The sequence below is a fragment of the Onychomys torridus genome, chromosome 4, assembly GCF_903995425.1.
Source record: "Onychomys torridus chromosome 4, mOncTor1.1, whole genome shotgun sequence".
Classification (NCBI taxonomy): domain Eukaryota; kingdom Metazoa; phylum Chordata; class Mammalia; order Rodentia; family Cricetidae; genus Onychomys; species Onychomys torridus.
In genome coordinates, this window is record NC_050446.1 from 68,614,951 (window position 1) to 68,639,848 (window position 24,898).

At 44.0% G+C, this 24,898-nt stretch overlaps 1 protein-coding gene across 1 annotated transcript in view; it reads left to right on the top strand.

The window, feature by feature from the left end:
* The first annotated feature begins 8,190 nt into the window (after positions 1–8,190).
* Ddb2 (damage specific DNA binding protein 2) overlaps positions 8,191–24,898 on the top strand; it is a 44,109-nt gene continuing 27,401 nt past the window's right edge. The window contains exons 1-3 of the mRNA XM_036184454.1: positions 8,191–8,462; positions 9,712–9,848; positions 10,376–10,567. Coding sequence (XP_036040347.1) covers positions 8,336–8,462; positions 9,712–9,848; positions 10,376–10,567 — 456 coding nt within the window. The 5' untranslated portion in view covers positions 8,191–8,335. The remainder of the gene's footprint in view (positions 8,463–9,711; positions 9,849–10,375; positions 10,568–24,898) is intronic.

The following is a 24,898-nucleotide window of genomic DNA, read 5'->3' on the forward strand; positions in this document are numbered from 1 at the left end:
TAAAGATTTTGAACTACAAGTTCAAACTACAAACAAGTCCTCTTGCCCACTGAGCCGTATACCCAGCTTTTTTTTGGTTTCCTTCCCCCTTTCTTCCCTTCCTTCTCTTCCCTTCCTTCCTCACCTCTTCCTGGAACTGTTCATACGTCCTCAAATTCACTACCCTCCCACATCAGCCTTTTCCAGCCACTCGGATTATACGTAGAGAAGCATTTTTTTAAATCTACATTTTCTAACTTTTGTGATAAAATAACGTAAGGTCGGCCTGGGTCTAAGAGGACTTCATTTTGATACTTCACTTGATAATTGCCCAAGCTAGAAAAGCTATGCAGATCCAAACTGAAAGTCATCATTAGGTGTTCTTAATATATTCATTATCTTTAATGTTGGGGAGAGATAGCTCAGCAGGTAAGAGGACTTGCTGCCCTTGCAGAGAACCAGTTATCCACAACCATCCATAACTCTAGTTCTAGGGGATTGGCTGCCCTCTTCTGACTTGTAAGGCACCAGATATGCATGTGGTGCACATACATACACACAGCTAAAACATTCAAACATATAAAATAAATACATGTAAAAAAAATTGTGTGTGTGCACATGTGTATATGTACAACCGCCTCAACTGGCATTCCTTGGGATTTGAGACAATGAGTCTATCATTAGAACCAGGAGCTTACTAGTTAGGTGAGGTTGGCTGGTCAAGGCACCAGGGAGCCTTCTGCCTCCGCTTCCCCAACACTGGGAGTACAAGCGAGTGCCAACATGCCTGGCATTTTCTCTGGGTGCTGGAGATCTGGATTCAGGTCCTCAAGCTCTCACAGTTAGTGTTTCTCTGACTGAGCTTTCACTCTGGCCCCAGTTAAAAATATTTTCAATAGTTAGGGGTGGTGGCGCACGCCATTAATCTCAGCACTCGGGATACAGAGGCAGGCGGATCTCTGAGTTCCAGGACAGCCAGAACTCTTACATAGAGAAACCTTGTCTCAAAAAAACCAAAAGTTAATAAATAAAATAAAATATTTTCAACAAAAAAGTATTCAAAGACATTTTCAATAAGATGGCTAAGTAAACTTTTTTAGCTTTAATATCTGACTTATTTTTTCCAAAATTATAGTGTTTAATCTAACATTCAATATTCCCAGAGGGTGGATTCAAGGTCTCATTTAATATTGTTAGGAACTTGTTCATATTTGGACATTTAAACATGTACTAGAGATGCCAAATAACAAGAACTCTGGATGCTTGAGTTCTGCTCAGTCTGTTTCCTGTTCCTTAGGAGGAATTTGAGTGCTCTGCAAGCTTTGCGGAATGCTAGAGCCTGTCATTTACAAACCACTGGCTGCAGTCAGTGTGTGTGGGAAGCCTCCACCAGCATCTGTGTGGCTCACAGGAGGCTTTGCAGATTCAGCAGCACTGGGGTTCATAGACAGCCTGAGTGGAGTTGGAGTCATGTATCAGCCTGCTCCAGGACAATGATTCCTACCAGATGAACACCTCCCACAGGTGGTCTGAAATCTTGCTTTTTGCTGCCTGCATGGCAACTTACAAGATCACAGATCTTAAACCTGGGAGGGAAGCATCGGTTCTCCTCCTTCCCCTCCCATCAGGTCCTGATGTGGAAACCGAAGCACAGAAGAGGGAAGTGATGAGTTGCAGGTAAAGTCTAAGCACAGCTTTCATCCACTCTGCTCTATCTGTTCTAGAAAACACTCCAAAGAAGCCACGCATTGTTGTGCAGATCAAAGAAACGGGTATTATTTAGGGCCATACCCATGGTCAGCCCATGGTCAGCCCAGCTTCCAGTGTGAGTGAACACGAGACCATGATTTGCTGCAACTAGCAGCTTTGAAAGAACTGCTTTGTGGTCCCCCATAGTAAAAGTAGTATTGAAAAAAGTGCACACACACACACACACACACACACACACACACACACACACACAAAAGCTTCTATAAATGAGTTTCGTGGCCACAGCCTGAAACTGGAGCAACACTACACTGTGTACCCCTTTATCAGATTAACATCTTGAAGATACACATATAAAATACACTTGTGCATCCTGCATCTGGTGGTTCATCCGCCGGGAATGATTGACACCAGGCCACCGGGCAGAGGTTTTATTGTGAAAGGAGAAAACAAAGCATACTCTGGGTTAAAGGTGCCTCAAAACCACAACCTGAAACCAAGCGTTTTGTTGGTGTGTGCAAGGCAGGGTTCCATTTGCTCACAATTCGTTCTAGCCATCATGGAAACCATCCCAGATTCTGGGAAAACCTGGCACTAAGTGTTTCTGTTGTTCATGAATCCAACACAGCTCACTATTCCCTTCCGGTCTTTACATTTCCTGTTGCCTCTGCTGGAACACCTTCCCCCTTTTCCTCTACACAGTCTTTTACATTTTTGTAATTCACTCTTTCATGTGTATAGGTGTCGCCTGCATGTGTGTCTGTGTACCACATGTCCTGAGAAGGACGGAACTGGAAGTCACAGATTGATGTGGCTGCTAGGAATTGAACCTGAATTGTTCTTAACCCAGGCTGGCTTCCAACTTACTGTGTACTACAGGCTGGTCTTAAATTCCTGGTCCTCCTGCCTCTACCTCCCAAATGCTGAGATTACAAGACAGACAATGAGTTCAAGGCCAAGGTGGGTGACATGAGACTCTGTCTCAAAAGGGTGGCAAGTAAGCAAGTTTAGCGGATAAAGCATCGTGTTTGCTCCCCAGAGCCCTTGTAAAGGAGAGACCCAACTCCACATTGTCCTCTGAGCTCTGCACAGGAATGTGGAGCACATTCACTCATGCACACAATTATCATTGACACTTTTCTATTTATAAAATCTTTCCTGTGTGTATGCTGTTGCCTGTGTGTATGTCTGTGCAGCACTTGAGTGCCTGGTACCCTTGAAGGCCAAAGAAAGCATCAGATCCCCTGGAATTGGAGCTACAGACAGTAGTGAGCTACCATGTGAGTGCTGGGAGTCCTCTGGAAGAGCAGCCACGGCTCTTAACTGCTGAGTCATTTCTCTGGCCCTAATAATAAACTTTCAGAAAATAACCCTATTGTGTGTCACTTTCTTCCCCCATACTTTCAGCCTATCCCATTTTCACCATGGAGAATGCGTACTATAGGGAGGGCGTTAGATCAGGAGCCGGAGGTGGTGTGAAAGTCGAAGGACGCAGAGTTGAGTTGTTCTTGTAACTGAAGGGCTGCAGTCTCTCCAAGAGAATGAGACTGCCCAGTGGCCTGGAGCGTCTTGGCATTGCATTGGATAGAAAAGGGGGAGCTTTGGGGATAGAAGGGTCCATCTTCAGGTCAGTTCCCCTGCAGTCTGGAAGGGTAGGGTATGTGAGTCTCCTTATTAGAAGTTTCTAAGGTGCTCCCAGTCAAGCCAACTTTCCAAGTTTCTCAGTCCCCCGGGGGCCTTTAGGTGATTGACCCTTCAGAAGATGGGGCATGGCTCTAAGTGGGGATTGTCAGTGTTGGCTGCTTTGGGGGAAGAGTTCAAGGAAGTAAGGCTTTGCTCTGTATTGGAGACCATGAAGACATAGGTGTAACCCTGTGATTGCCTATTGACGGTTTCAGAACATGCTACTCCCAAATGTACCACTTCGGCATGATGGTTATTTTGAGCTAAGGGTACATAAAACACAGCAGGAAGGCTTCTAACCACACACAGAAACACAGACAGATATCCATCTAAAGCCACATCAAGATATTTCATAGAAGAAAAGCATCCCCTCTTTGAACCAGAAAGATGGCATTCTCTTTCATTTGTTTGTTGTTATTTTTGCTTTGGGGATGAATTGTTGTTTGTTTTGAGACAGGACCTCATTGTATAGCCTGGTCTGGTATGGAACTCATTGTGTTACCCAGGCTAGACTCAAACTTGAGTAATTCTTCTGCCTTGGCCTGCATGGGATACAGGCATATGCCACCATGCCTGATTAAGAAAATAACATTACAGGCCAGGCGGTGGTGGATCCAAGCCTTTAATCCCAGTACTTGGTGGGCAGAGGTAGGTGAGTGTGAGTTCAAGGCCAACCTGGTCTACAGAGTAAATTCCAGGACAGCCAGGACTACACAGAGAAAGCCTATTGTGAAAAACAAGGGTTGGGGATTTAGCTCAGTGGTAGAGCGCTCCCCTAGTAAGGGTAAGGAAGAAGAAAAGAAAAGAAAAGAAAAGAACATTATAAGCCAGATGTGGTGGCACACACCTGTTTGTTTGTTTTGTTTTGTTTTGTTTTGGGACAGGTTTTCTCTGTATAGCTTTGCACCTTTCCTGGAACTCGTAGCCCAGGCTGGCCTCAAACTCACAGAAATCTGCCTGCCTCTGCCTCCCGAGTGCTGGGATCAAAGGCATGAGCCACCACTGCCCAGCCAAGTGGCACACACCTTTGATCCCAGTATTCTGCAGGCAAGGCAGTCAGATTATCTGTGAGTTGGAGGCCAGCCTAGTTTACACAGTGAGTTCCAGACCACCCTGAGCTACATGGTAAGACCCTCTCTCCTTCTCTGTCTTTTTTTGTTTTTTTTTTTTTGTTTTTTGTTTTTTTTTGTTTTTTTTTTTGTTTTGTTTTGTTTCTTGAGACAGGGTTTCTCTGTAGCTTTGGAGCCTGTCCTGGACTAGCTCTGTAGACCAGGCTGGCCTCAAACTCACAGAGATCCACTTGCCTCTGCCTCCCGAGTGCTGGGATTACAGGCAAGCGCCGCCACCGCCACCACTGTGGCTTCTTTGTCTTTTTTAAAAGGATTTTCTAAGATTTATTTATTTATTTTATGTATGAGTGCTCTAGCTGCAAGTACAACTTTATGCCAGAAGAGGGCATCAGACCACACTATAGATAGTTGTGAGCCACCATGTGGGTGCTGGAAATTGAATTCATTCAATAATAGGACTTCTGGAAGAGTAGCCAGTGCTCTTAACCACTGAGCCATCTCTCCAGCCCAAGACCCTCTCTTAAGCAACAACAAAACCCACACAAGAAGCAAAACAAAACAAAACCAACAAATAAAAAAGATGAACATTCTTATTGTTGGAGACTGATTCCACCCTGAAATGGACCTATACAAGCCTATTAAAATTACTTTTGGGTTGGGGATTTAGCTCAGTGGTAGAGCGCTTGCCTAGCAAGTGGAAGGCCCTGAGTTCGATCCTCAGCTCAAAATAAATAAATAAATAATAAAATAATAAAATAAAATTACTTTTATGTTCTCTCATAATCTTATTGTCTTACTTCTTTTAGAATTCATTTTTATTTTTGTATGTATTTCTTTATATTGGTTTTTCATGACAGGGTTTTGGCTGTTCTGGAACTCACTCTGTAATGGCTTCAAACTCAGAGATCCTTCTGCTTCTGTCTCCCAAGTGCTGGGTTAAAGGTATGTGCCACCATCGCCCAGCTATTTTTTTCTTCAGAGCTGAAGACCGAACTCAGGGTCTTGTGCTTGCCTAGCAAGCGCTCTACCACTGAGCTAAATCCCCAACCCCTGCCCAGCTATTTTTATTTATGTGCTTATGTTCATATGTGAGTGGAGCTGTCTGCAGAGTCCAGTGTTATGCCCAGATCACAGGGACCCCCAAAAGACCACCACCAAGACCAAATCCCACATGTAAAAGCAAAGAGCCTTTATTTCAAGCTCCAGAGCTTGGTCCCTCTATCCCACACAGTGGTGAGAGCAGAGAGCTCTGAGCTCAAGGCAGGGCAGAGTTTTTTATCATAGCAGAGGTTGGGGTGAGGGGATTTCCAGGGTCCAGAACCCTGATTGGCTGACAGTTTTCTAGGGGTATCTGTAAAACAAAAAATAGGTGTGTGCTAGACTCTAGGACACCTGGCCACCTTATCTAATGGTTGAAATGTTTGGGATGTCAGGTACTTCCTCACCCCTGGGTAGATCCCTGGGTGGTGTCAGTTTATAGCTTTTCCTGGATCTGGGTGTTGCCTGCCAGTAAGCCTGTCACAGAAGCTGTGTCTAGGCCCCTAAGCCTGTCATTCATGGCTGCTGTGTGGTCAAGCTATTTTGGGACCCCTTCACATCCAGAAAGTCTGGAGCTGGAGTTATATACAGGTAGTTGTGAGCCACCTGTCTGGATGCTGGGAACAGAATTCGGGTCCTCTGGAAAAGCAGCAAGCTGTCTTAACCATTGAACCTTCTCTCCAGCTGCTGTCCTACAGGTGTGTGTGTGTGTGTGTGTGTGTGTGTGTGTGTGTGTGTAGACAGGTTTCCTCTGAGTAACAAATAGCCTGGCTATCCTGGAACTTGCTCTGTAGACCAGGCTGGCCTCAAACTCACGGAGATTCAGTTGTCTCTGCCTCCTGAGTGCTGGGACTAAAGGTGTGCGCCACCATTACCTGGCTGTCCTACAGGCTTTTTTTTTTTTATTTGTAATTGTTGTTGTTTTTTTGTTTTGTTTTGTTTACAGTTGTAAGCCACTACGTGGTTGCTGGGAATTGAACTCAATCAATTATTCCAGGACCTCTGGAAGAGCAGCCAGCGCTCTTAACCTCTGAGCCACCTCTCCAGCCCCTGTCCTACGGTTCTTAATTCTAAGATAGGTGCTTGACTAGGTTCCACTTTTTACTTTCCCTACAGTTTTGTTTTAATTTAAAAAATTAAGCTATATAAAAACATAATAATTATATATATTTATGGAGTATTATCTCCATAAGGAGTACGTATTTGACACACATAGTGTACTATTTAAATTAGGTTAAACATAGCTCCTCATATATCATTTATGGTGAAAACACTCAAAAGCTTTCTGTGAAGGGGCCCCAAAATAGCTTGACCACACAGCAGCCATGACAGGCTTAGGGGCCTAGACACAGCTTCTGTGACAGGCTTACTGGCAGGCAACACCCAGATCCAGGAAAAGCTATAAGTTGACACCACCCAGGGATCTACCCAGGGATGAGGAAGTACCTGACATCCCAAACAGTTCAACCATTAGATAAGGTGGCCAGGTGTCCTAGAGTCTAGCACACACCTATTTTTTGTTTTACAGATACCCCTAGACAATTGTCAGCCAATCAGGGTTCTGGACCCTGGAAATCCCCTCACCCCAACCTCTGCTATGATAAAAAAACTCTGCCCTGCCTTGAGCTCAGAGCTCTCTGCTCTCACCGCTGTGTGGGTCAGAGGGACCAAGCTCTGGAGCTTGAAATAAAGGCTCTTTGCTTTTACATGTGGGATTTGGTTTTGGTGGTGGACTTTTGGGGGGGTCCCTGCGATCTAGGCATAACACTTTCTACTTTTTTGAAATATACAGCATATGACAGTAAACTACAGCTACCATAGCACACGGATTTATTTATTTATTATGTATATAATGTTCTGCCTACAGGCCAGAAGAGGAGAGGACACCAGATCTCATTGTTGATGGTTGTAAGCTACAATGTGGTTACTGGGAATTGAACTCAGGACCTCTGGAAGAACAGTCAGTGCTCTTAACCTCTGAGCCATCTCTCCAGCCCCGGTTTTCTCACTCTTATCTAGCCCCTGTTACAGTGTAGTCCAGGCTAACTCTTCTGCCTCAGCCTCCTCAATCCTGGGAATTACAGAGCTGACACGCGCCACCACCTGTCCTTCCTTACCCTATCTATGGAGGTAAAATACATCTGTAAAGTGAGAGGAAACAAGCGAAAGCTGTGGTTGGCTAAGAATAGGCATCTATTAGTGAGCAAAACGGAGAAATATTTGGCTATTTCCACATTTTTGGACACTTCGATCTTTTTGTTTGTTTGTTTGGTTTTGTTTTTTTGAGGCAGAGTTTTTCTGTGTTGCCCTGGCTATCCTAGAACTCACTTTGTAGACCAAATTGGCCTCGAACTACTCAGAGATCCACTTGCCTTTGCCTCCTGAGTGCTGGATCTTTACTCTTCTTAGAATACAAACAATCTAGTTTTATCAGATACAACACACACATTCCAGTTCTTAGGGAGTTAAACAAAACAAAACAAAAACCTCCCAGCGTGCACCACTTGTTACCCCACGTGCCCCGCCTTCCCGGAAGAGGCGGGGCCGCTAGGGGCGGGGCGGGACTCGAGGGGGCGGAGCAGCCTGGGGCAGTTCCGGGGGCGGGGCGGGCCCCTCGGTAGCCGTCCCGAGGGGGCGGGGCGTTTCCGAGGGGCGGGGCGGGCGGTCCTGAGGAGGCGGGGCGAGGCTAAAAGTGAAGCTGCCCTAGGAGCGTTTGGCGCGAAGTTAGTTACCTTTGCCGAGCTACCTGCGTCGGCGCTGCCTCGTACGCAGTCTCTGCCTGCTCTTTCCTCAGAAGCTTTGTAGTCCTCGCTTCGTAGTTTTGCCATTGGGCTCGGTAGCTCCTCACGCAGTACGCCATGGCTCCCAAGAAATGCCCAGAAACCCAGAAGCCCCCAGACGCTGCGGTGCGCCTCAAGAGCAAAAGCCGCAGAAGTCCTCAGGAGCTGGAGACCGAAGCCAAGAAGCTGCGTGTGCAGGGTCCCGGTACGGCCTGTGCTGCTGCCCTAGCTTCCCGCCGGTTCCGGGTGCTCACGCCGGAGGCCGAAGTGGGGTGGAGGGTGCTTAGTCTGGGATCCTGGAGCAGCTCCTGGTCCCGTCGCCTCAGGCTGTGATTTATTTGGGAGACAGGTCTGGGGTTCGAACCCAGGCCTCGAGTACGCAAAGCAGGTGGTTTGCCCCAGAGCTATTCGCGTCGGACTGCGTTTTCATTGCCAGTTCACTGACACCAGAGTTAGGTGTGACCGCCCCCCCCCCCTCCAAGAGACAGGGAGAAGCAGATGAGCTCCATCACCGCAGACCCACAGTCCCCACTTTCCTTCTTTGTTCCAGAAGTTTCACACACACAGCGTTTCAAAGTACTCCTACCTTTCTTAGCCCCGAGGTGGCTGAATTTCCAGTCAGTGTTGTTAGCTGTATGCCTTGAGTTTCAGCTGAGTCTGAGAACGGAGCTCATTCCCGGAGGTTGACCAGGGCTTGAACCTGGGGCTGTCGGGATGTTCTAAGTTGATGGAGTAGTTGTTACCCACCAGAGGAGAGGGGGGTTGTCAAGAGAAAGGACCTACAAGACTGGGTCCACGAATTGGTGATTCAGAATTGCTTTATTCTCATTATACTCTGGTTTACCTCCCCCTCCCTGGAAGCAACCTAGTCAGTTTAGAGCTTATCTAAGCCCTACTGGATCCTTCTGGTTTTTCCTTAGGTAATAGTTGCTTGTTATATTATTATTACTTTAAAAAAGATGTGGAGTCTTACTGTGTAGCCCAAGCTGGCCTCAAATTCAAGCTGTTTCTGCTGCAGCCTTCAGAGTGCTGGGATTAGTTATACACCACCGTGTTTGGATACCTCTTACATTATTTTAATATAAAATTAAACATCTTTCCTAAGAAGTTGCTTCTGGCTGTCCTAGAAATTTTGGTATGTGATTTTAAGATTGCCTCTCAACTCCCACACAAGAAAAGTCTGCAGTGTCCTTCATTGTGTATCTCTGGCTCAGCTTCTAGGAACCCTGCAAGGTCATATCCAGGTTAAGTTCAGAATTACTGTTTGGAAGGAGGGTGTTTGGAGAAGGGTTATTACTTCTTTATTGGGTTGAGTGAGACTCAACAGTACATGGGAAAGGCTTTTAGGAAGTGATCAGACAGATCGGCCCTACTGAATGAAACAGCAAAGGGTTGGGGAAAAGCCTTTCCTGAGACTGTTGACAGGAAAACGTGTATGTGTTCTTTCTTGGCAGTTTCTAGCAGGAAATGTGAGTCGTGCTGCCTTTTGGCAGAGTTGTCTAGCCTGCAGATCCCTCCACGGAGTAGCAGCATCATCAAGGATCTTTACCAGCATAAGTTGGGCAAAGCCACCTGGCCATCACTACAGCAGGTGAGATGTTTCCTGTCTGAGGTGCTCAAAGGTTTTCAACTATTGCAAGCTCTAACTAGATTTAAAAAAAAAAAAAAACTGGTTCAGCGGACTGTCAGAATGGTCAGGTCACCTGGCTGTGATGACTGGCCTACTGAACACTCAGTCAAGGAGAAAGTTTTACCCTGTAAACATCCCGGCTGGAATGCATTCTGTCCTCGTTTCCAGGATTAGTTCACGTACACTGCAGATATTCCATGCACAAGGCTAGAGAAGACATAATCTTAATGTGTATCCGTGAAGGAGCCAGAGAGTGACCGTTTATCTAGGACCTGATTTAATTTGTATTTATGTTTTTGAGACAAGATCTCACTATGTAGCCTTGGCTTGCCTGGATCTCTGTATGTAGACCTGGCTGGGTTCAGTCTGACAGAAATCACCTGCCTCTGCCTCCTGAATACTGGAGTTAAAGGCCTTGCCACATGCCCAGCTCAGGCCATGAGTTGTAATTCAGTGAATTCAGATTAATTCTGTTTTCTCTGTATTAGGGTCTCCAGAAGTCCTTTCTGCACTCTCTGGCTTCTTACCGGGTATTCCAAAAAGCTGTCCCCTTTGACAGGAGGACTACATCCCTGGTATGGCACCCGACTCATCCGAGCACCCTGGCTGTGGGCTCCAAAGGGGGTGACATCATGATCTGGAACTTTGGCATAAAGGACAAACCAGTCTTCATTAAAGGGGTAAGTGGTTCCAGGTGTCAGATGGTTGCACTATACAACTGTTTATTGGAGGAGTGGAAGGAATGATATCTAGTAGCAAGGTGGCTGGGAGCCAGAAAGTAAGTGGGTGTTTTTTTTCAAACTTATAAATGATAACAAAACTCAAATGTATTTTGAATACTGGCCTTTAAAATATTAAAAAGTGGGTCTGGAGAGATGGCTCAGAGGCTAAGAGCACCGAACGCTCTTCCAGAGGTCCTGAGTTCAATTCCCAGCAATCACATGATGGCTCACTATCATCTGTAGTGAGATCTGGTGCCCTCTCCAGTATGCATCATAAATAAATAAATCTTTAAAATAAAATAAAATAAAATATTAAAAGGTATAGACTAATCAGTCATTTATAGAATCTCTCTCTATTCCTCTTCCTCCTCCTCTTTTTCTTCTTAACCTTCTTTTTGAGATAGAGTTTCACTGTGTAGCCTTGACTGGCCTGAAAAGCACTATATAGATCAGGCTTGCCTGCCTCAGCCATGCCCTCCTGTATCCCTTCTTCTTTAGTCTCAGTTTGTCTGTCTTTCCTGTGTTAGTTTTTCATTACTCTGACAGTTCCCGAGAGAAATGACTCAAAGGACGAAAGATGGTTGTAGAGATGCCAGTCCACGTTTGGTGGCTCGACTTTACCTGGGCATGTGAGCATCGTGGCATGAGTATTGTCGAGCCCCGCTGCTCATCTCACCACAGTCAGGAAGCAGAGACATTGATTGTAATGACCTGGAGTAAGTGATGCCCTTGAAATGCATGTCCCCCAGTGGCCGGCTTCCTGCAACCAGGTTCCATGTCCTACTAGCCCATTTAGTTTGAAGCCCATTCATAAACTAAAGCAGCTATGAAGTTAGCACCCTCACCATGCAGTCACCTTTCAATGCCATCACCTGGAGACCAGATCATCAATATGTGAGCCTTGGGGGCGGGGCACAATTCATCCCTAAACCATAGCACATCCTGTGGTTCAGGTACACCAGCTACTTCCATTCCTTTTGTTTCTCCCTTGGGCTGGAGTTCTCTTTTCTATAGTTTTCTCATGGCTGGCTCTCACTTACAGTTCAAGTCTCCACTTAATCTGCTTTTCACTATTTTTTAAAAAGATTTTATATGTTATTATTTTTTGGTATATGAATATTTTTTCTGCATGTATGTATGTGTAACAATACCGGTGCCTTCAGAGGCCAGAAGTGGGCATCAGATCCTTTGGAACTGGAGTCACATAGATGGTTGTGGGCTGCCACATGAGCGCTGAGAACCAAACCTGGGTCTTCTGCAAGAGCAAGAAGTGCTTCTAACAGCTGAGGCATCTCTCCAGCTCCTAATCTGCCTTCTGATTATTTAATTATTTATTTTTGAAACAGGGCTTCACTATGTAGCTTCAGCTGGCTCAGAACTATGTAGACCAAGTTTGCCTTGAATTCATTGAGATCCATCTGCCTCTGCCTCAAGAGTGCTGGTATTAAAGGCATGTACCACCATGACTGGCTTGATTTGCCTTGTTATGGAGGAAGTAGCCCCCACCCCACCCAATCATTACCCCACCAGTAATTGCCCAGCTTCACATATCCCCCAAATACCAGTATTTGAAATATTGTATTTCTCTATCTTTGCTCATTGGAAATAGTCACGATGGCAGGGACTTTGTCTTTCTGTTTTGTCACCATACCCTCAGGGCCTAAAACAGCCTTTTGGCCTAGAGTAGCTGCTTTGTATTGTTGACTGAATGAGGAGCTTGAAGAACACCTGGACTAGGGGATATAAAACAACAAACAATGCCCATCGATGCCTAATGCTCTTGAACACAAAAGGAGAGCCCCCTTGAGTTAGAGATGATGGTGATGGCTTCCTGGATGACTGAGGAACAGTACTTAATCAGGAGAGAATAAGGAAAGTGTGGTGCTCAGGTGTCAGGCAAGATCTGAAGATTTGGTGCAGTTTTTAGGTTTTTCGTTGTCCCATGACCCATTAGGGCTCAAAGGCAAACCTTCTACCACAGAACTACATCTTGACATCCCCCACTTAAGGTTTTATTGTTTACTATGCATTTGTTTGGTTTGATTTGGGTTTTTTGTTTGTTTGTTTGTTTTGAGATAGGGTCTTTCTGTGTAGCTCTAGCTGGCCTGGAACTTTCTATTTAGACCAGGCTGGCCTCAAACTCATTGAGATTATCTACCTCTATCTAATGAGTACTGGAACTAGAGGTATGTGCCCCTATGCCTGGCTTTTTGATTTGCTGGAAAAAAGGGTCTCACTTTAGGCCAGGCTGACCTTGACCTTTCTATGTAGCTAAGGATGACTTTGAATCCCTGAGGACTCTCCTATATCCATCTCTCAAGTGTGGAATTATAGATGTGTACCACCATGCCCACCAGTCCCCTTAGAAATGATTTAAGATGCTAAGGTTTATCTTCAATTGCTGAGATATCTATCGGGGACTAAGGGGGTCCAGCCCCTCAATAGTCCCCTCCCAGGGTCCAGAAAGAATCTACAACCAGCTGATAATTAATCTTTGAAGAAAAGAAATGAATCTGTGTACATGAAATTCCTTAGTCCATACACTTTATTATTCCTTCAGTTCTCTCTCTACAAGCTTATACTCTGTTCTCATTTTTAGCTCCTTTCTTGCCTAATTTGTCTTTACATTTATCTGTTGCCCCCTCTAGGTTCTATCTTCATTTCTTCATCTTTGTTCTGCCCATTCTAGGTTCTCATCCATCTAGTTCTTTCCCATCTCAGCTCCTCTCCCATCTCCTTCTCTCTCATCTGGCTCTTCCTCATCTTGTTCTTCCCCAACTGGCTCTTCCTCATCTTCCATTTCATTCCTCTAGTACTGTCTTCTAGCCCTTCAATCTAGTTCTTCCTCATCTCAGTTTGTTCCTCTCAAGTTCTTACCCATCTAGTTCTTCTATTCTCTTTTCTCTTCTCCGTTCTTCTGTGCCCTGGAAGTCCTGGTATATATACACTTACAAGCAGTATTCCCTTGGTAATGCAAAGCCAGCCTGGACTAAAATGAGACCCTTTTTTCCAGCAAATCAAATAGCCAGGCATGGGGGCACATATCTCTAGTTCCAGTACTCATTAGATAGAGGTAGATAATCTCAATGAGTTTGAGGCCAGCTTGGTCTAAATAGAGAGTTCCAGGCCAGCTAGAGCTACATAGAAAGACCCTATCTCAAAACAAACAAACAAAGAAAAAACCCAAATCAAACCAAACAAATGCATAGTAAACAATAAAACCTTAAGTGGGGGATGTCAAGATGTAGTTCTGTGGTAGAAGGTTTGCACCGGGCGGTGGTGGTGCACGCTTTTAATCCCAGCACTCGGGAGGCAGAGGCAGGCGGATCTCTGTGAGTTTGAGGCCAGCCTGGCCTACAAAGTGAGTTCCAGGAAAGGCACAAAGCTACACAGAGAAACCCTGTCTCCAAAAACAAAACAAAAAGAATCACAGAAAGGGGCGATAACTGTTAATTATCATTTGCAACCCCAAAGGGAAGTGACCAATGGGGAAATGAATTAACTAAAGGTTAAATTTGGGTAATATCAAGAAAAGGGATCTTATGTGCTCAACTACAGTCTTAAACGTGATTGGTAGAAAATGTTAAGAATCTATAAGTTGCTAGGTCAATGGGAGAAAATAAAACTGCCTTTTTTCCTGTGGCTCCTATCTGCCCAAGCTATCTGCCATTTTCCTGCAAGGTGGCGGAAAGTATGCTCAGTCGCTAGGCAACACTAGCTAGTGTACAGCTAGATGCCTCTGGTGATAGTAAAAGGGAGATCTGGAACTAGAGGTAAGGTTTGGGAAAGGAGGAAGTAAAGCTTAATTGGCACACCCACCAGGCCTTCTCAAACAGATAGCCTGGATGCTTAAGTCTGTTCTTAGAGAGTACAGAGGTATCTCTGATAAGATACTTTCCTCCATCTGGGGATGGACCTGGCCGAATGCTGCCAATGATGATAATTACAGGGAGACTTGAACTGAGGTTCGGGCTGTGCATAGCTACCAGCACAGAAGGTTATCTAAATATTCCTAGAAGTGGTTAGGTAAGGAGTTAGAGGTCTATAGAGTTAGTAAGGCTGTAAGAAAGGAGGGTCTGAGCTAAATTATGTAAAGCTATTACTTAACGTACACCTGACCAAGGCGGTGTCTTCTTGTGGAATTTACCTTAAATCAGGAGACTTACGTGTGGACTGGTTTTTTTTTTTTTTTTGTTAGTCCTTGAAAGTGGCTAAGGGAGATATCTGATTCTAGAGGAAGCCTTTCCTGAGGCTGTTCTCCAAATTCCTGGAATGTGTATGTCCAGTCCACACTGTTAGCCCTTCTTAGGAAGTCAATTAGGAAAACTATGAAGGCACACATGATTTTCATAACAGAATACAGCTGATATATAACAAGCCAAATAACACCAAAAGCACCTTGGAATTTGGTTTCCTCTGGAGGAAATCCTTGATCCCTCCAGGTAGTGACTTTGCCATAACCAGCTGAGTTCTTATGATATATTCCTGCGGCCTGAAGCAGATATCGGCTCTCTAGGACATCTACCTTGTCTGGCTGGTAGCTGACGTTGAAGAGTTGTACTATAAAAAGTGACTTTTGGCACACGCCTTTAATCGTAGCACTGGGGAGGCAGAGGCAGGTGAATCTCTGTGAGTTTGAGCCCAGCTTGGTCTACAAAGTGAGTTCCAGGAAGGGTGCAAAGCTACACAGAGAAACCCTGTAACGTGAATCTTAAAAGGTCTTATTAATAAAAACAAACCTGGAGCCAGGTATTGGAGTGAACGCTGAATGATCAGAGAAACAGAACAAGCCACATCCAACCTCACCTTGAAAATTCCTCAGCTGATCTTGTTTCCTCAGACTGAAAGCCTCTGTGTCCTCATCCGAATGGATCTCAGCTGAACTGCTGCTAAAAGCCTAAAAGCTTAACAAGGGCTCTAGTCCCTGGTCCTTACACTTTATATACCTTTCTGCTTCCTGCCATCACTTCCTGGGGTTAAAGGCATGTGTCACCATGTCTGGCTGTTTCCAGTGTGGCTTTGAACTCACAGAGATCTGGATGGATCTCTGCCTCTGGAATGCTAGGATTAAAGGTGTGTGTGTCAGCCGGGCGGTGGTGGCACACGCCTGTAATCCCAGCACTCAGGAGGCAGAGTCAGGCGGATCTCTGTGAGTTTGAGGCCAGCCTGGGCTACCAAGTGAGTTCCAGGAAAGGTGCAAAGCTACACAGAGAAACCCTGTCTGGGTGGGAAAAAAAAAATGTGTGTGCCCCCATTTTCTGGCCTCTATGTCTATCAAGTGGCTGTTCTGTTCTCTGGCCCTAGATAAGTTTATTAGGGTGCACAATATATTGGGGGACACAATGTCACCACAAAACCTTGTCTTGAAAAAAAAAGTGACTTTCTAGTTTTAGAACTTAAGTAAGAAAAACTCCACAGACCTCAAGTGAAACAGGTTGTGGGTTGTGGGTATATAGTTAGTAGTAAAGAGACAGTTTTAATGCAAAAATGTAGGTCCTAAATTTTTGGATTTTTTTTTTTTTTTTGGCCAGAGCTGAAGATCGAACCCAGGGCCTTAGCACTCTACCACTGAGCTAAATCCCCAACCCCTTCCTTTTTCAAATAAAGCCTGAAAGTATATTATGGTCTTTATATATGTGCTGTATGGTTCTTGTTTATTTGGTTTTGGTTTTCTTTCTTTCTTTCTTCTTCTTTTTTTTTTTTTTTTTTTTTGGCTTTTTGAGGCAGGGCTTCTCTGTGTAGCTTTGCGCCTTTCCTGGATCTCACTCTGTAGACCAGGCTGGCTTTGAACTCACAAAGATCCGCCTGGCTCTGTCTCCCGAGTGCTGGGATTAAAGGTATAGGCCACTACCGCCTGAGACAAGGTCTTACTATGTAGCCCTTGATGGCTTGAAACTTGTTAGGTAGACCAGGCTGGCCTGAAACTCACAGAGATCCATCTGCCTCTGTCTCCAGAGTGGTGGAATTAAAGGCATGTGCTACCATGTCCAGCTATCATTGTTTGAGATCAGATCTGCTAGTAACCCACACTGAATTCCCTCCTTTTCCTACGTCCTAATTTTAAAAAGTTCCAAATGGACATAACATCAAAGTACCATTTTTTAAAAATTATTTTTCAAGGTTGGGGATTTAGCTCAGTGGTAGAGCGCTTGCCTAGCAAGCGCAAGGCCCTGGGTTAGATCCTCAGCTCAAAATAAATAAATAAATAAATAAATGAATAGATAGATAGATAGATAGATAGCGCAAGGCCCTGGGTTAGATCTTCAGCTTAAAATAAATAAATAAATGAATAGATAGATAGATAAATAAACAACTTTTTGATTGTCTTCAAATAATAGAAAAATACCTTATTAACCACTTTATTTTCTTTTTTGAGACAAGGTCTCACTATGTTTCCCTGGCTGGCCCTACACTTCTAGGTTCAAGTGATTCCCAAATAGCTGAGCCTTGGATTAGCTCACTCTACCTAGCCTATTACTGGCACATTAGTTAACTAGTCTTCAGAGGTTTTAAGTATTTTTGTAGCTAAATAAGATAAAGCACACATCATGCTTACATTCTAGCTTACCATTTCTCCAACTCTAGTTTAGAATTGGAAGAGGTGAAGTTGTATCCCAGATGAGGCCTCTCTAGGTGGGAGGCTTTGGGAAGCTTCTCATTGGAAAGGCCAGCTTGGACAGGCACGGGAGTCAGGGGTCAGGGTGGGATGGGTGTCAGGAAGACAAGCACAGGATTTAGAAGGAAGGTGGCCAGAAGAGTGCTGAGGACAGGGCTGTGTAGCCCTCCTGCCCCCGACAGGGTGGGTGACCAAGAAGGGAGTCTAAACTGACGCCAGAACAAAGAACTCTGGCAGGAGACTTCCCCGCCCCCCAGGAATCTAGGCCGTGGGAATAGAGAAAAGTGGTTACTCCTGGAGGTGATATGCAGTAGTCTAAGATAGTCTAGGGAACAGCATCCTGACTGAAGGAGAATGACAGCTGCCTGGAGTCTGCGCCACACTGAGCTGCCTTTGTTTCCACACCCCACCCCACTTTGTCTTGTAGAAGAGGGTGTTGAAGAGCCACACTTGTGCTAAGCATACATCTGCCCCAGCCCCCCCCCACACACCCGCATCACCTTTTATGATACATATATGTTGTTATGTATGCACAGAGCCAGCGTTTCCTTACACTGCCATGGAGACCGGTTTGAGCATTTGAACTTTGTGCCTCACAGGGAGCTAGGTTGGAGCAGAGAAAAGGTATGTTAGTGTTTGTCCCCGCCCGGATGCTGATAGAAGGTTGCTTGAGAACAGTTACAGGGTGACAGCAGGGTCATGGTATGTCACTTTAGTGATCCTGGCTCTGATCTTAACATCTTTCAAACCCTTGGTGAGGGACTATGCATTACATTTTCAAAATGAAGAAATCCTTAATGTACTCTTGTAAAACTTAATGTCCATTATAAAATTCAACTAATAAAAGTTTAAAGATTTGAGTAAATACCTAAAATCGCCATTTTTGAACATTTCTTTGTGCGTGTATACACTATTACACACATCCATCCATCTCTTCTAGTATTAGCACATAAATATTCTATCATAGAACATTGCAGTTAACTTGTTATGTCAAATATTTCCCCAGTATGCCATACTATACTAGTACCTAGGTTGGCCTTGAATTTAACTGTGTAAGGATGACTCAGAAGTTCTGATCCTCCCTGCCTCAACTAGGATTGCAAACATGTGTCATCATTCCTGGCTCTGTAATTTTACTTTTTTCTCTTTCCTTCCTCCCTTCCTCCCTCCCTCCCACCTTTCCTTCCCTCCTCCTTCCCTCCCCTCCCCTTCCTTTCCCTTCCTTCCTCTCTCCTCCTCCCCTTCCCCTTTATTATTGGCGATACCTTTCATTTTAGTGTCAGTGTAGTGCAGACCTCATAAAATGAGTGGGAAGGACTCTCTCAGCTTCAGTTTTCTGGGTTTGTAGACTTGGTATTATTTCTTCTTTAATTCTGTGTGTGTGTATATATATGGTGTATGTGAGTGTACATGTGCATATGGATGCTCACACACATATGTGTGGAGGCTGGGAGTCAACCTTGGGTGTCTTCCTCAGTCACTCTCCACTTTATTTGTTTATTTATTCGTTTTTGAGAGAGGGTTTCTCTGTGTAGTTTTGGTGCCTGTCCTGGAACTCCCCCTGTAGCCCAGGCTGGCCTCGAACTCACAGAGATCCACCTGCCTCTGCCTCCCAAGTGCTGGGATTAAAGGTGTGCCACCACCGCCTGGCTGAATCCGTTTCTTTATATTCTTGCTCCTGTCCTTGGAAACTACTGATCTGCTTTCTTTCCCTATAGATTAATTTACATTTTCTTGAAATTTCTTATTTTTTGTTTTTGTTTTTGTTTTTTTTTTCAAGACAGACTTTCTCTGTGTAACTCTGGCTGTCCTGGAACTAGCTCTCTGTAGACCAGGCTGGCCTTGAACTCTGATCACCTGCCTCTGCCTCCCAAGTGCTGGGATTAAAGGTATATGCCGCTGTGCCCAGCTGAAAATTCTTATATAGATAGTCATAGAAAATATAGTCTTGATTTTTTGGTTTAGCTGTTTTTACTTGATTTGAGATGCATCTACCTTTTTATGTGTATCCGTAGTTTTTTTTTTTTTTTTCCTTTCTGGATAGTGTTCCATTATAATAATACATTATAATTTGTCCATTACCTGTTGAAGAATGTTTATATTTTCCAGTTTTTGATTGCTACAAATAAAGATGCTATGACTATTCATGTACAGTATTTGTATGGAAATATTTCTTTTCTTTAGTAAATACTTTGGACTGGAGTGGCTGGGTTTAGTGTAGAAATCTTTTTGTGTGTGCTCTTGAGACCAGGTATCTCTATATAACTTAAGCTGGTCTTGAACCAACAGTCCCGAGGCCAGCTATAGTGTGGAAATCTTTTACAGGTGTGTGGAGGTTATGGGGAATTGAATCCCAGGCCTTGTGCATGCTAAGCTACTCTTACTAAGCTACAATCCACCCTCCCTTTTTTAATAATGAACATTTTTTTTAGATTTGTTTTATTTTTTATGCATATGAGTGTTTTGTCTACATGAACACACACACACACACACACACACACACACACACACACACACACACACGCCACATGCATCCTGGTGTCAGGAGGTCAAAAGGGATTTTATTCCCTGGAACTGGAATTGCGAATAGTGAGCCACCAACAGGTGGTGCTGGAAATCAACTCTGGGTCCTCTGTAAGAACAAGTGCTCCTAACTGCTGAGCTGGCTCTCTAGCCTACCTCACAACCCTATTTTTGAGATAGGGTCTCTATGTAGTCCAGGCTGTCCCAAAACTGCCTATGTAGAACAGGCTGACCTGGAACTCACAGAAATTGCCCGCCTTTGCCTCCTGAGTACTGGGATCAAAGGTGTGCACCACCATGCCTAGCTCCAAAGATTTTTTTTTTTTTTTTTTTTTTTTTTTGAGACAGGATTTCCTTGTGTAACAGCCCTGGCAGTCCTGGAACTCACTCTGTAGACCAGGCTGGCCTTGAGCTCACAGAGATCCACCTGCTTCTGCCTCTTGAGTGCTGGGACTAAAGGCATATACCACCACCACCTGGCAAAGATTTTTAAGTGTAGAAAACATATTTGTTGGGGTTGGGGATTTAGCTCAGTGGTAGAGTACTTGCCTAGCAAGCGCAAGGCCCTGGGTTCAATCCTCAGCTCTGGAAAAAAAAAAAAAAGAAACACATTTGTCTATCTATTGTTACTTCCAAAGCCCTTCATTCTTTTATGTGATCTAGATTTCTTCTTGGAAATATCTTTCTCTGTCTGAACAAAATCCTATACTATTTTCTGTAATATAGATTAGTTGGTAATGAAATCTTTCCACTTCTATTTGCCTAAAAGAGAATTTTGCTGTATTTTTAAGGAAGGTGTTTTTTATTATATATAGAATTCTAGGCCAGTTATGGCGGTGCACAACTTTGATCCCAGCACTCAGGAGGCAGAGGCAGGTGGATCTCTGTGAGCTGGAGGCCAGCCTGGGCTACAAAGCGAGTTCCAGGGCAGCTAGGGCTGTTACACAGAGAAACTCTGTCTGAAAAAAAAAAAAAAAACAAACAGAAAAGAATTCTAGTTCCATAATTTTTAGAAAATTATTTTTTACCTTTATTGTTTTTCTGTGAGAAAGAGTGTTCAAATATATGGAAGTCAGAGGACAACTTGCGGGAGTTGGTTCTCTCCTCCACCATGTGGGTTCTGGGGATTGAACTCAGGTCGTCAGTCTTGGCAGCAGCAAGTGCCTTTACCTACTGAGCTGTCTCACCGACCCTAAAAGTACGTTTTAATTGACAAATAAAAAATTGATACATTTATGTTGCAAAATGTGTTGTTCATTTATTTTTCTTCCAGTATTTCAAATATGTTTTCTTTTTTTAAGTTTTACTTTTACTTTATTATTTTATTTTAAAATTATGTGCATGTACGTGTGTTTGTATGGGGGTATGTGTATGTTTGTATGTGGGTATGTGTATATGAGTGCAGAAGGCATCAGATCCCTTGGAGTAAGAGTTACATATGGGTACTTGTAAGCTGCTCAAGATGGGTGCTGGGAACCAAACTCAGGCCCTCTTCTCCAGCCTCTTCAAAGATGCTTTCTAATGAGAAGTTTGCCACCAATCTTATAAATATCTCTATATGAATTTTTTCTGGCTCCTTTAAAAATAGTTCTCATGTAACCCATGCATGGTGGCACACTCCTGCAATCCTAACTCTTGAGAGGTGAAGGTAAGAGGACCAGGAGTTTAAGGTCAGCCTCAGTCTACAGACTGATTTGGAGGCCAACCTGGCTACATGAAACCACGCCTCAAAAAAATAAAAGGAAGCCAGTGGTAGTGGTGCATGCCTTTGATTCTAGAGCTTGGGAAACAGGGACAGGAGAATCTATGAATTTGAGGCCAACCTGGTCTACACAGCAAGCTCCAGGACAGCCAGGGCTGCATGGAGAAACTGTCTCAAAAAACCAAAAATAGTTCAATAAAAATTAGACAAACAAAAGATTGTGATATGTTTCTTAATTTTCCACGTTTTTCTTGCAGTCATTGAATGTCAATCTCTGGGTTTATAGTTGGCTCTAGATTTGGCAATTTTCAGGTCACTTTTCTTCCAATAGTTTCTCCCTCTTTTCTCCTTCTCCTCATTGTTACCCCTTTTCTACTCCTCCCATCTGCCCACCTCTGCCTCCTGAGTGTTGGGATTAAAGGCATGTGTCGCCATGCCTTGACCTGATTTGAAAAAATGATTTTATACAGTATATTTTGGTCATGTTTTCGCTTTCCTCAATTTCTCCCCACCTCCCTACCTAACCAACTTTGCTATTTCTTAAAAACAAGCAACCCCCATGCAAAACATACACACACAAAAATAAACAAGCAAAAGACCAATAAGACAACAACAACAAAAGCCCAGAGGCAAGAATAGTGGTGCATGCCTTTAATCCAGCATTTAGGCAGACTCAGGCAGAACTTTGTGAGTTCAGGGCTAACCTGGTCTACATAGTGAGTTCCAGGACTGCCAGAGCTATATAATTAGACCTTTGTCTTAAAAAAAAAAAAAAAAAAAAAAACAGGCGGTAGTGGTGCACGCCTTTAATCCCAGCACTCGGGAGGCAGAGGCAGGCGGATCTCTGTGAGTTTGAGGCCAGCCTGGTCTACAAAGTGAGTTCCAGGAAAGGTGCAAAGCTACACAGAGAAACCCTGTCTGGAAAAAAAAAACAAAAACAAAAACAAAAAACAAACAAACAAACAAAAAAAAGCCAACCAAATCAAAACGAGACAAAAGTCTACAAAAATACTATTTAGTTCATTTTGTGTTGGCCAACTACTCCTGGGCATGAGGCCTGCCCCGAAGTGTAGCTAGCATACCCAGTAGATTCCCTTTTTATTAAGAATGGCTTATAGTGTCATTTCACAGCCTGTAATCTCAGCACTCAGGAAGCAAAGACAGGATAGTAAAAACCCAACCCTTTTTATTGAAGATAGACTTTCTCCAGCTAATTCCTGGTGTTTTTATTTCCTCTAACCTTGTGTAATTGCCTCACATACATTTACACATTAATACTCAGCCAAAGACTGGAAGAAGGTCTCCGAGAATGTTTGTTCTCTGCCTCCCCAGTGCTCTGCCACATTGACAGTCTATCTGCCCATCTCCCTGAGATGTGGAGGCTTTTGTTTCTCCCTCCCTATTCTGGATGTATTCTCCAGCAGTAAGCTGGCACAGTTACAGGCCAACCTCATTACTTTTTCATCCTTTTTGTCTGCCTGTTGTACATGGTCTTAAAACTTGTTTCATATATTTTGTTCATTTTTCTAATCGTGTGAAGTTATGAGGATTATTTGATTGCTGATACTAACATGGCTAGAAGCAGAAATCTACACTTATTGTCATAGTTTATCTGAAGATTTAAATGTTTTTCCCACTCAGGGATTGGTGAGATGACTCAACGGGTAATAAGGACAGGTGTTCAAATTTCCAGCAGGTGGCATTGTATCCCGCCTATTATCCCAGTCATGGAAGGCAGAGACACATACCCTGGAACATAATGAGTTCTAGATTCAAGTGAAAGACTCTGCCTCAACATGTAAGGTAGAAAGCAATAGAGGAGGATAACAGACATCACCCTCTGGTTTCTGCACACATATGTGTACATATATACACACAAAACTTAAATATTTTCCTACTCAGGCCAAGTTAGGGACATATATACATCTCCATCATCCCAACTACTCTAGAGGCAAAGGCAGGAGAATCATTTGAGCTTGTAGTGAGATCCTCTGCATTTTTGTGTTTAGTTTGAGACAAGGTCTCACTATGTAGCCCTGACTAGCCTAGAACATGTTTTGTAGACCAGACTGGCCTTGAACTATAGTGATCTACCAGCCTCTGCCTCCCAAGTGGTGGCATTAAAGGGATGCACCACAACACTCCAGCCGATCAGTACAGCTCTCCATCTCATTTGTGTGTGTGTGTGAAGGCCAAATATCAAACTCAAGTGTCAATCCTTAGGAGCTGTCCACCTTAGTTTTTATTTTTAATGTAAATTTATTATTGTTGTGTGTATATGAGTGTGGGCATGTACATGTCACATGATCATGGTGTATGGGTGGAGGTCAGAGGACACTTTGTTGTTTCTGCCTTGCTGTATATTGCAGGCAGTCTGTTAGCACCTTGCTATAGGAATGCTGAGGTTAAAGCTGTGTGCCACAGAATCCAGATTTTCTCCATGGAATCCAGGGATCAAACTCAGGCCATCAGGCTTGCTCAGCTCTACCCTACTTTTCCTACTGTGCCATCATACTGTCCCCACTGTGTTTCTATGAGAGGGTCTCTGAGTGGCCTGAAGCTCACTAGACCAGCTGACCAGTGAGTTTCAAGGATCTCCCCCCTATCCCCAGCTGAGGACCAAACCCAGGGCCTTGTGCTTGCTAGGCAAGCGCTCTACCACTGAGCTAAATCCCACCCCCAAGGATCTTTTATATGCCTCCCAGTGCTAGTTTGCAAGTGAGCATCATCATCCTGGCTTTTTATGCAGGTGCCAGGTGTTGAATTCAATTTTCATGCTGTGCAGCAAATACTTTAGTGACAGAGCCATCCCTCCCTCTTTTTTTTTTCTTTTTCTTTCTTTCTTTTTTTCTTTCTTTCCTTTTTTTTTCTTTTTTTTTTTTTTTTTTTTTTTTTTTTGGAGCTAAGGATTGAACCCAGGGCCTTATGCTTGCTAAGCAAGCTCTCTACCACTGAGCTAAATCCCCAACCCCCTCCCTCCTTTTTTATTGATAAAGTTTCAGTATGTCGCTCAAGTTGATCTCACTCTTGGCAGACTTCCTGCCTTAGCCTCTCAAGTGCTGGGGTTACAGGGTACACCACGACACCTGACAAAACTCTCTTTAAAACATTTTGTTTTTCCTTTGGGCTGTAGAGATTGCTCAGAGGTTAAGAGCACTTGTTGCTCCTGAAGAAGATCTGGGATCCATTCCCAGTTCCCACATGGTGGCTCACAACCATCCATAACGACAGTTCCAGGGAAGTCAACACCCTTTTCTGACTTCCAGGAACATCAGGTATGCACATGGTATACATGCACAGATAAAATAAATCTAAAGTTTTGTTGTTGTTGTTTGTTTTCTGTGTGGAGCTGGAGAGATGGCTCAGCAGTTAAGAACACCAGCTGCTTTTACGAGGATTTGGGTTCAATTCTCAGCTATTACATAGGGGCTCACAGACATCTAAAACT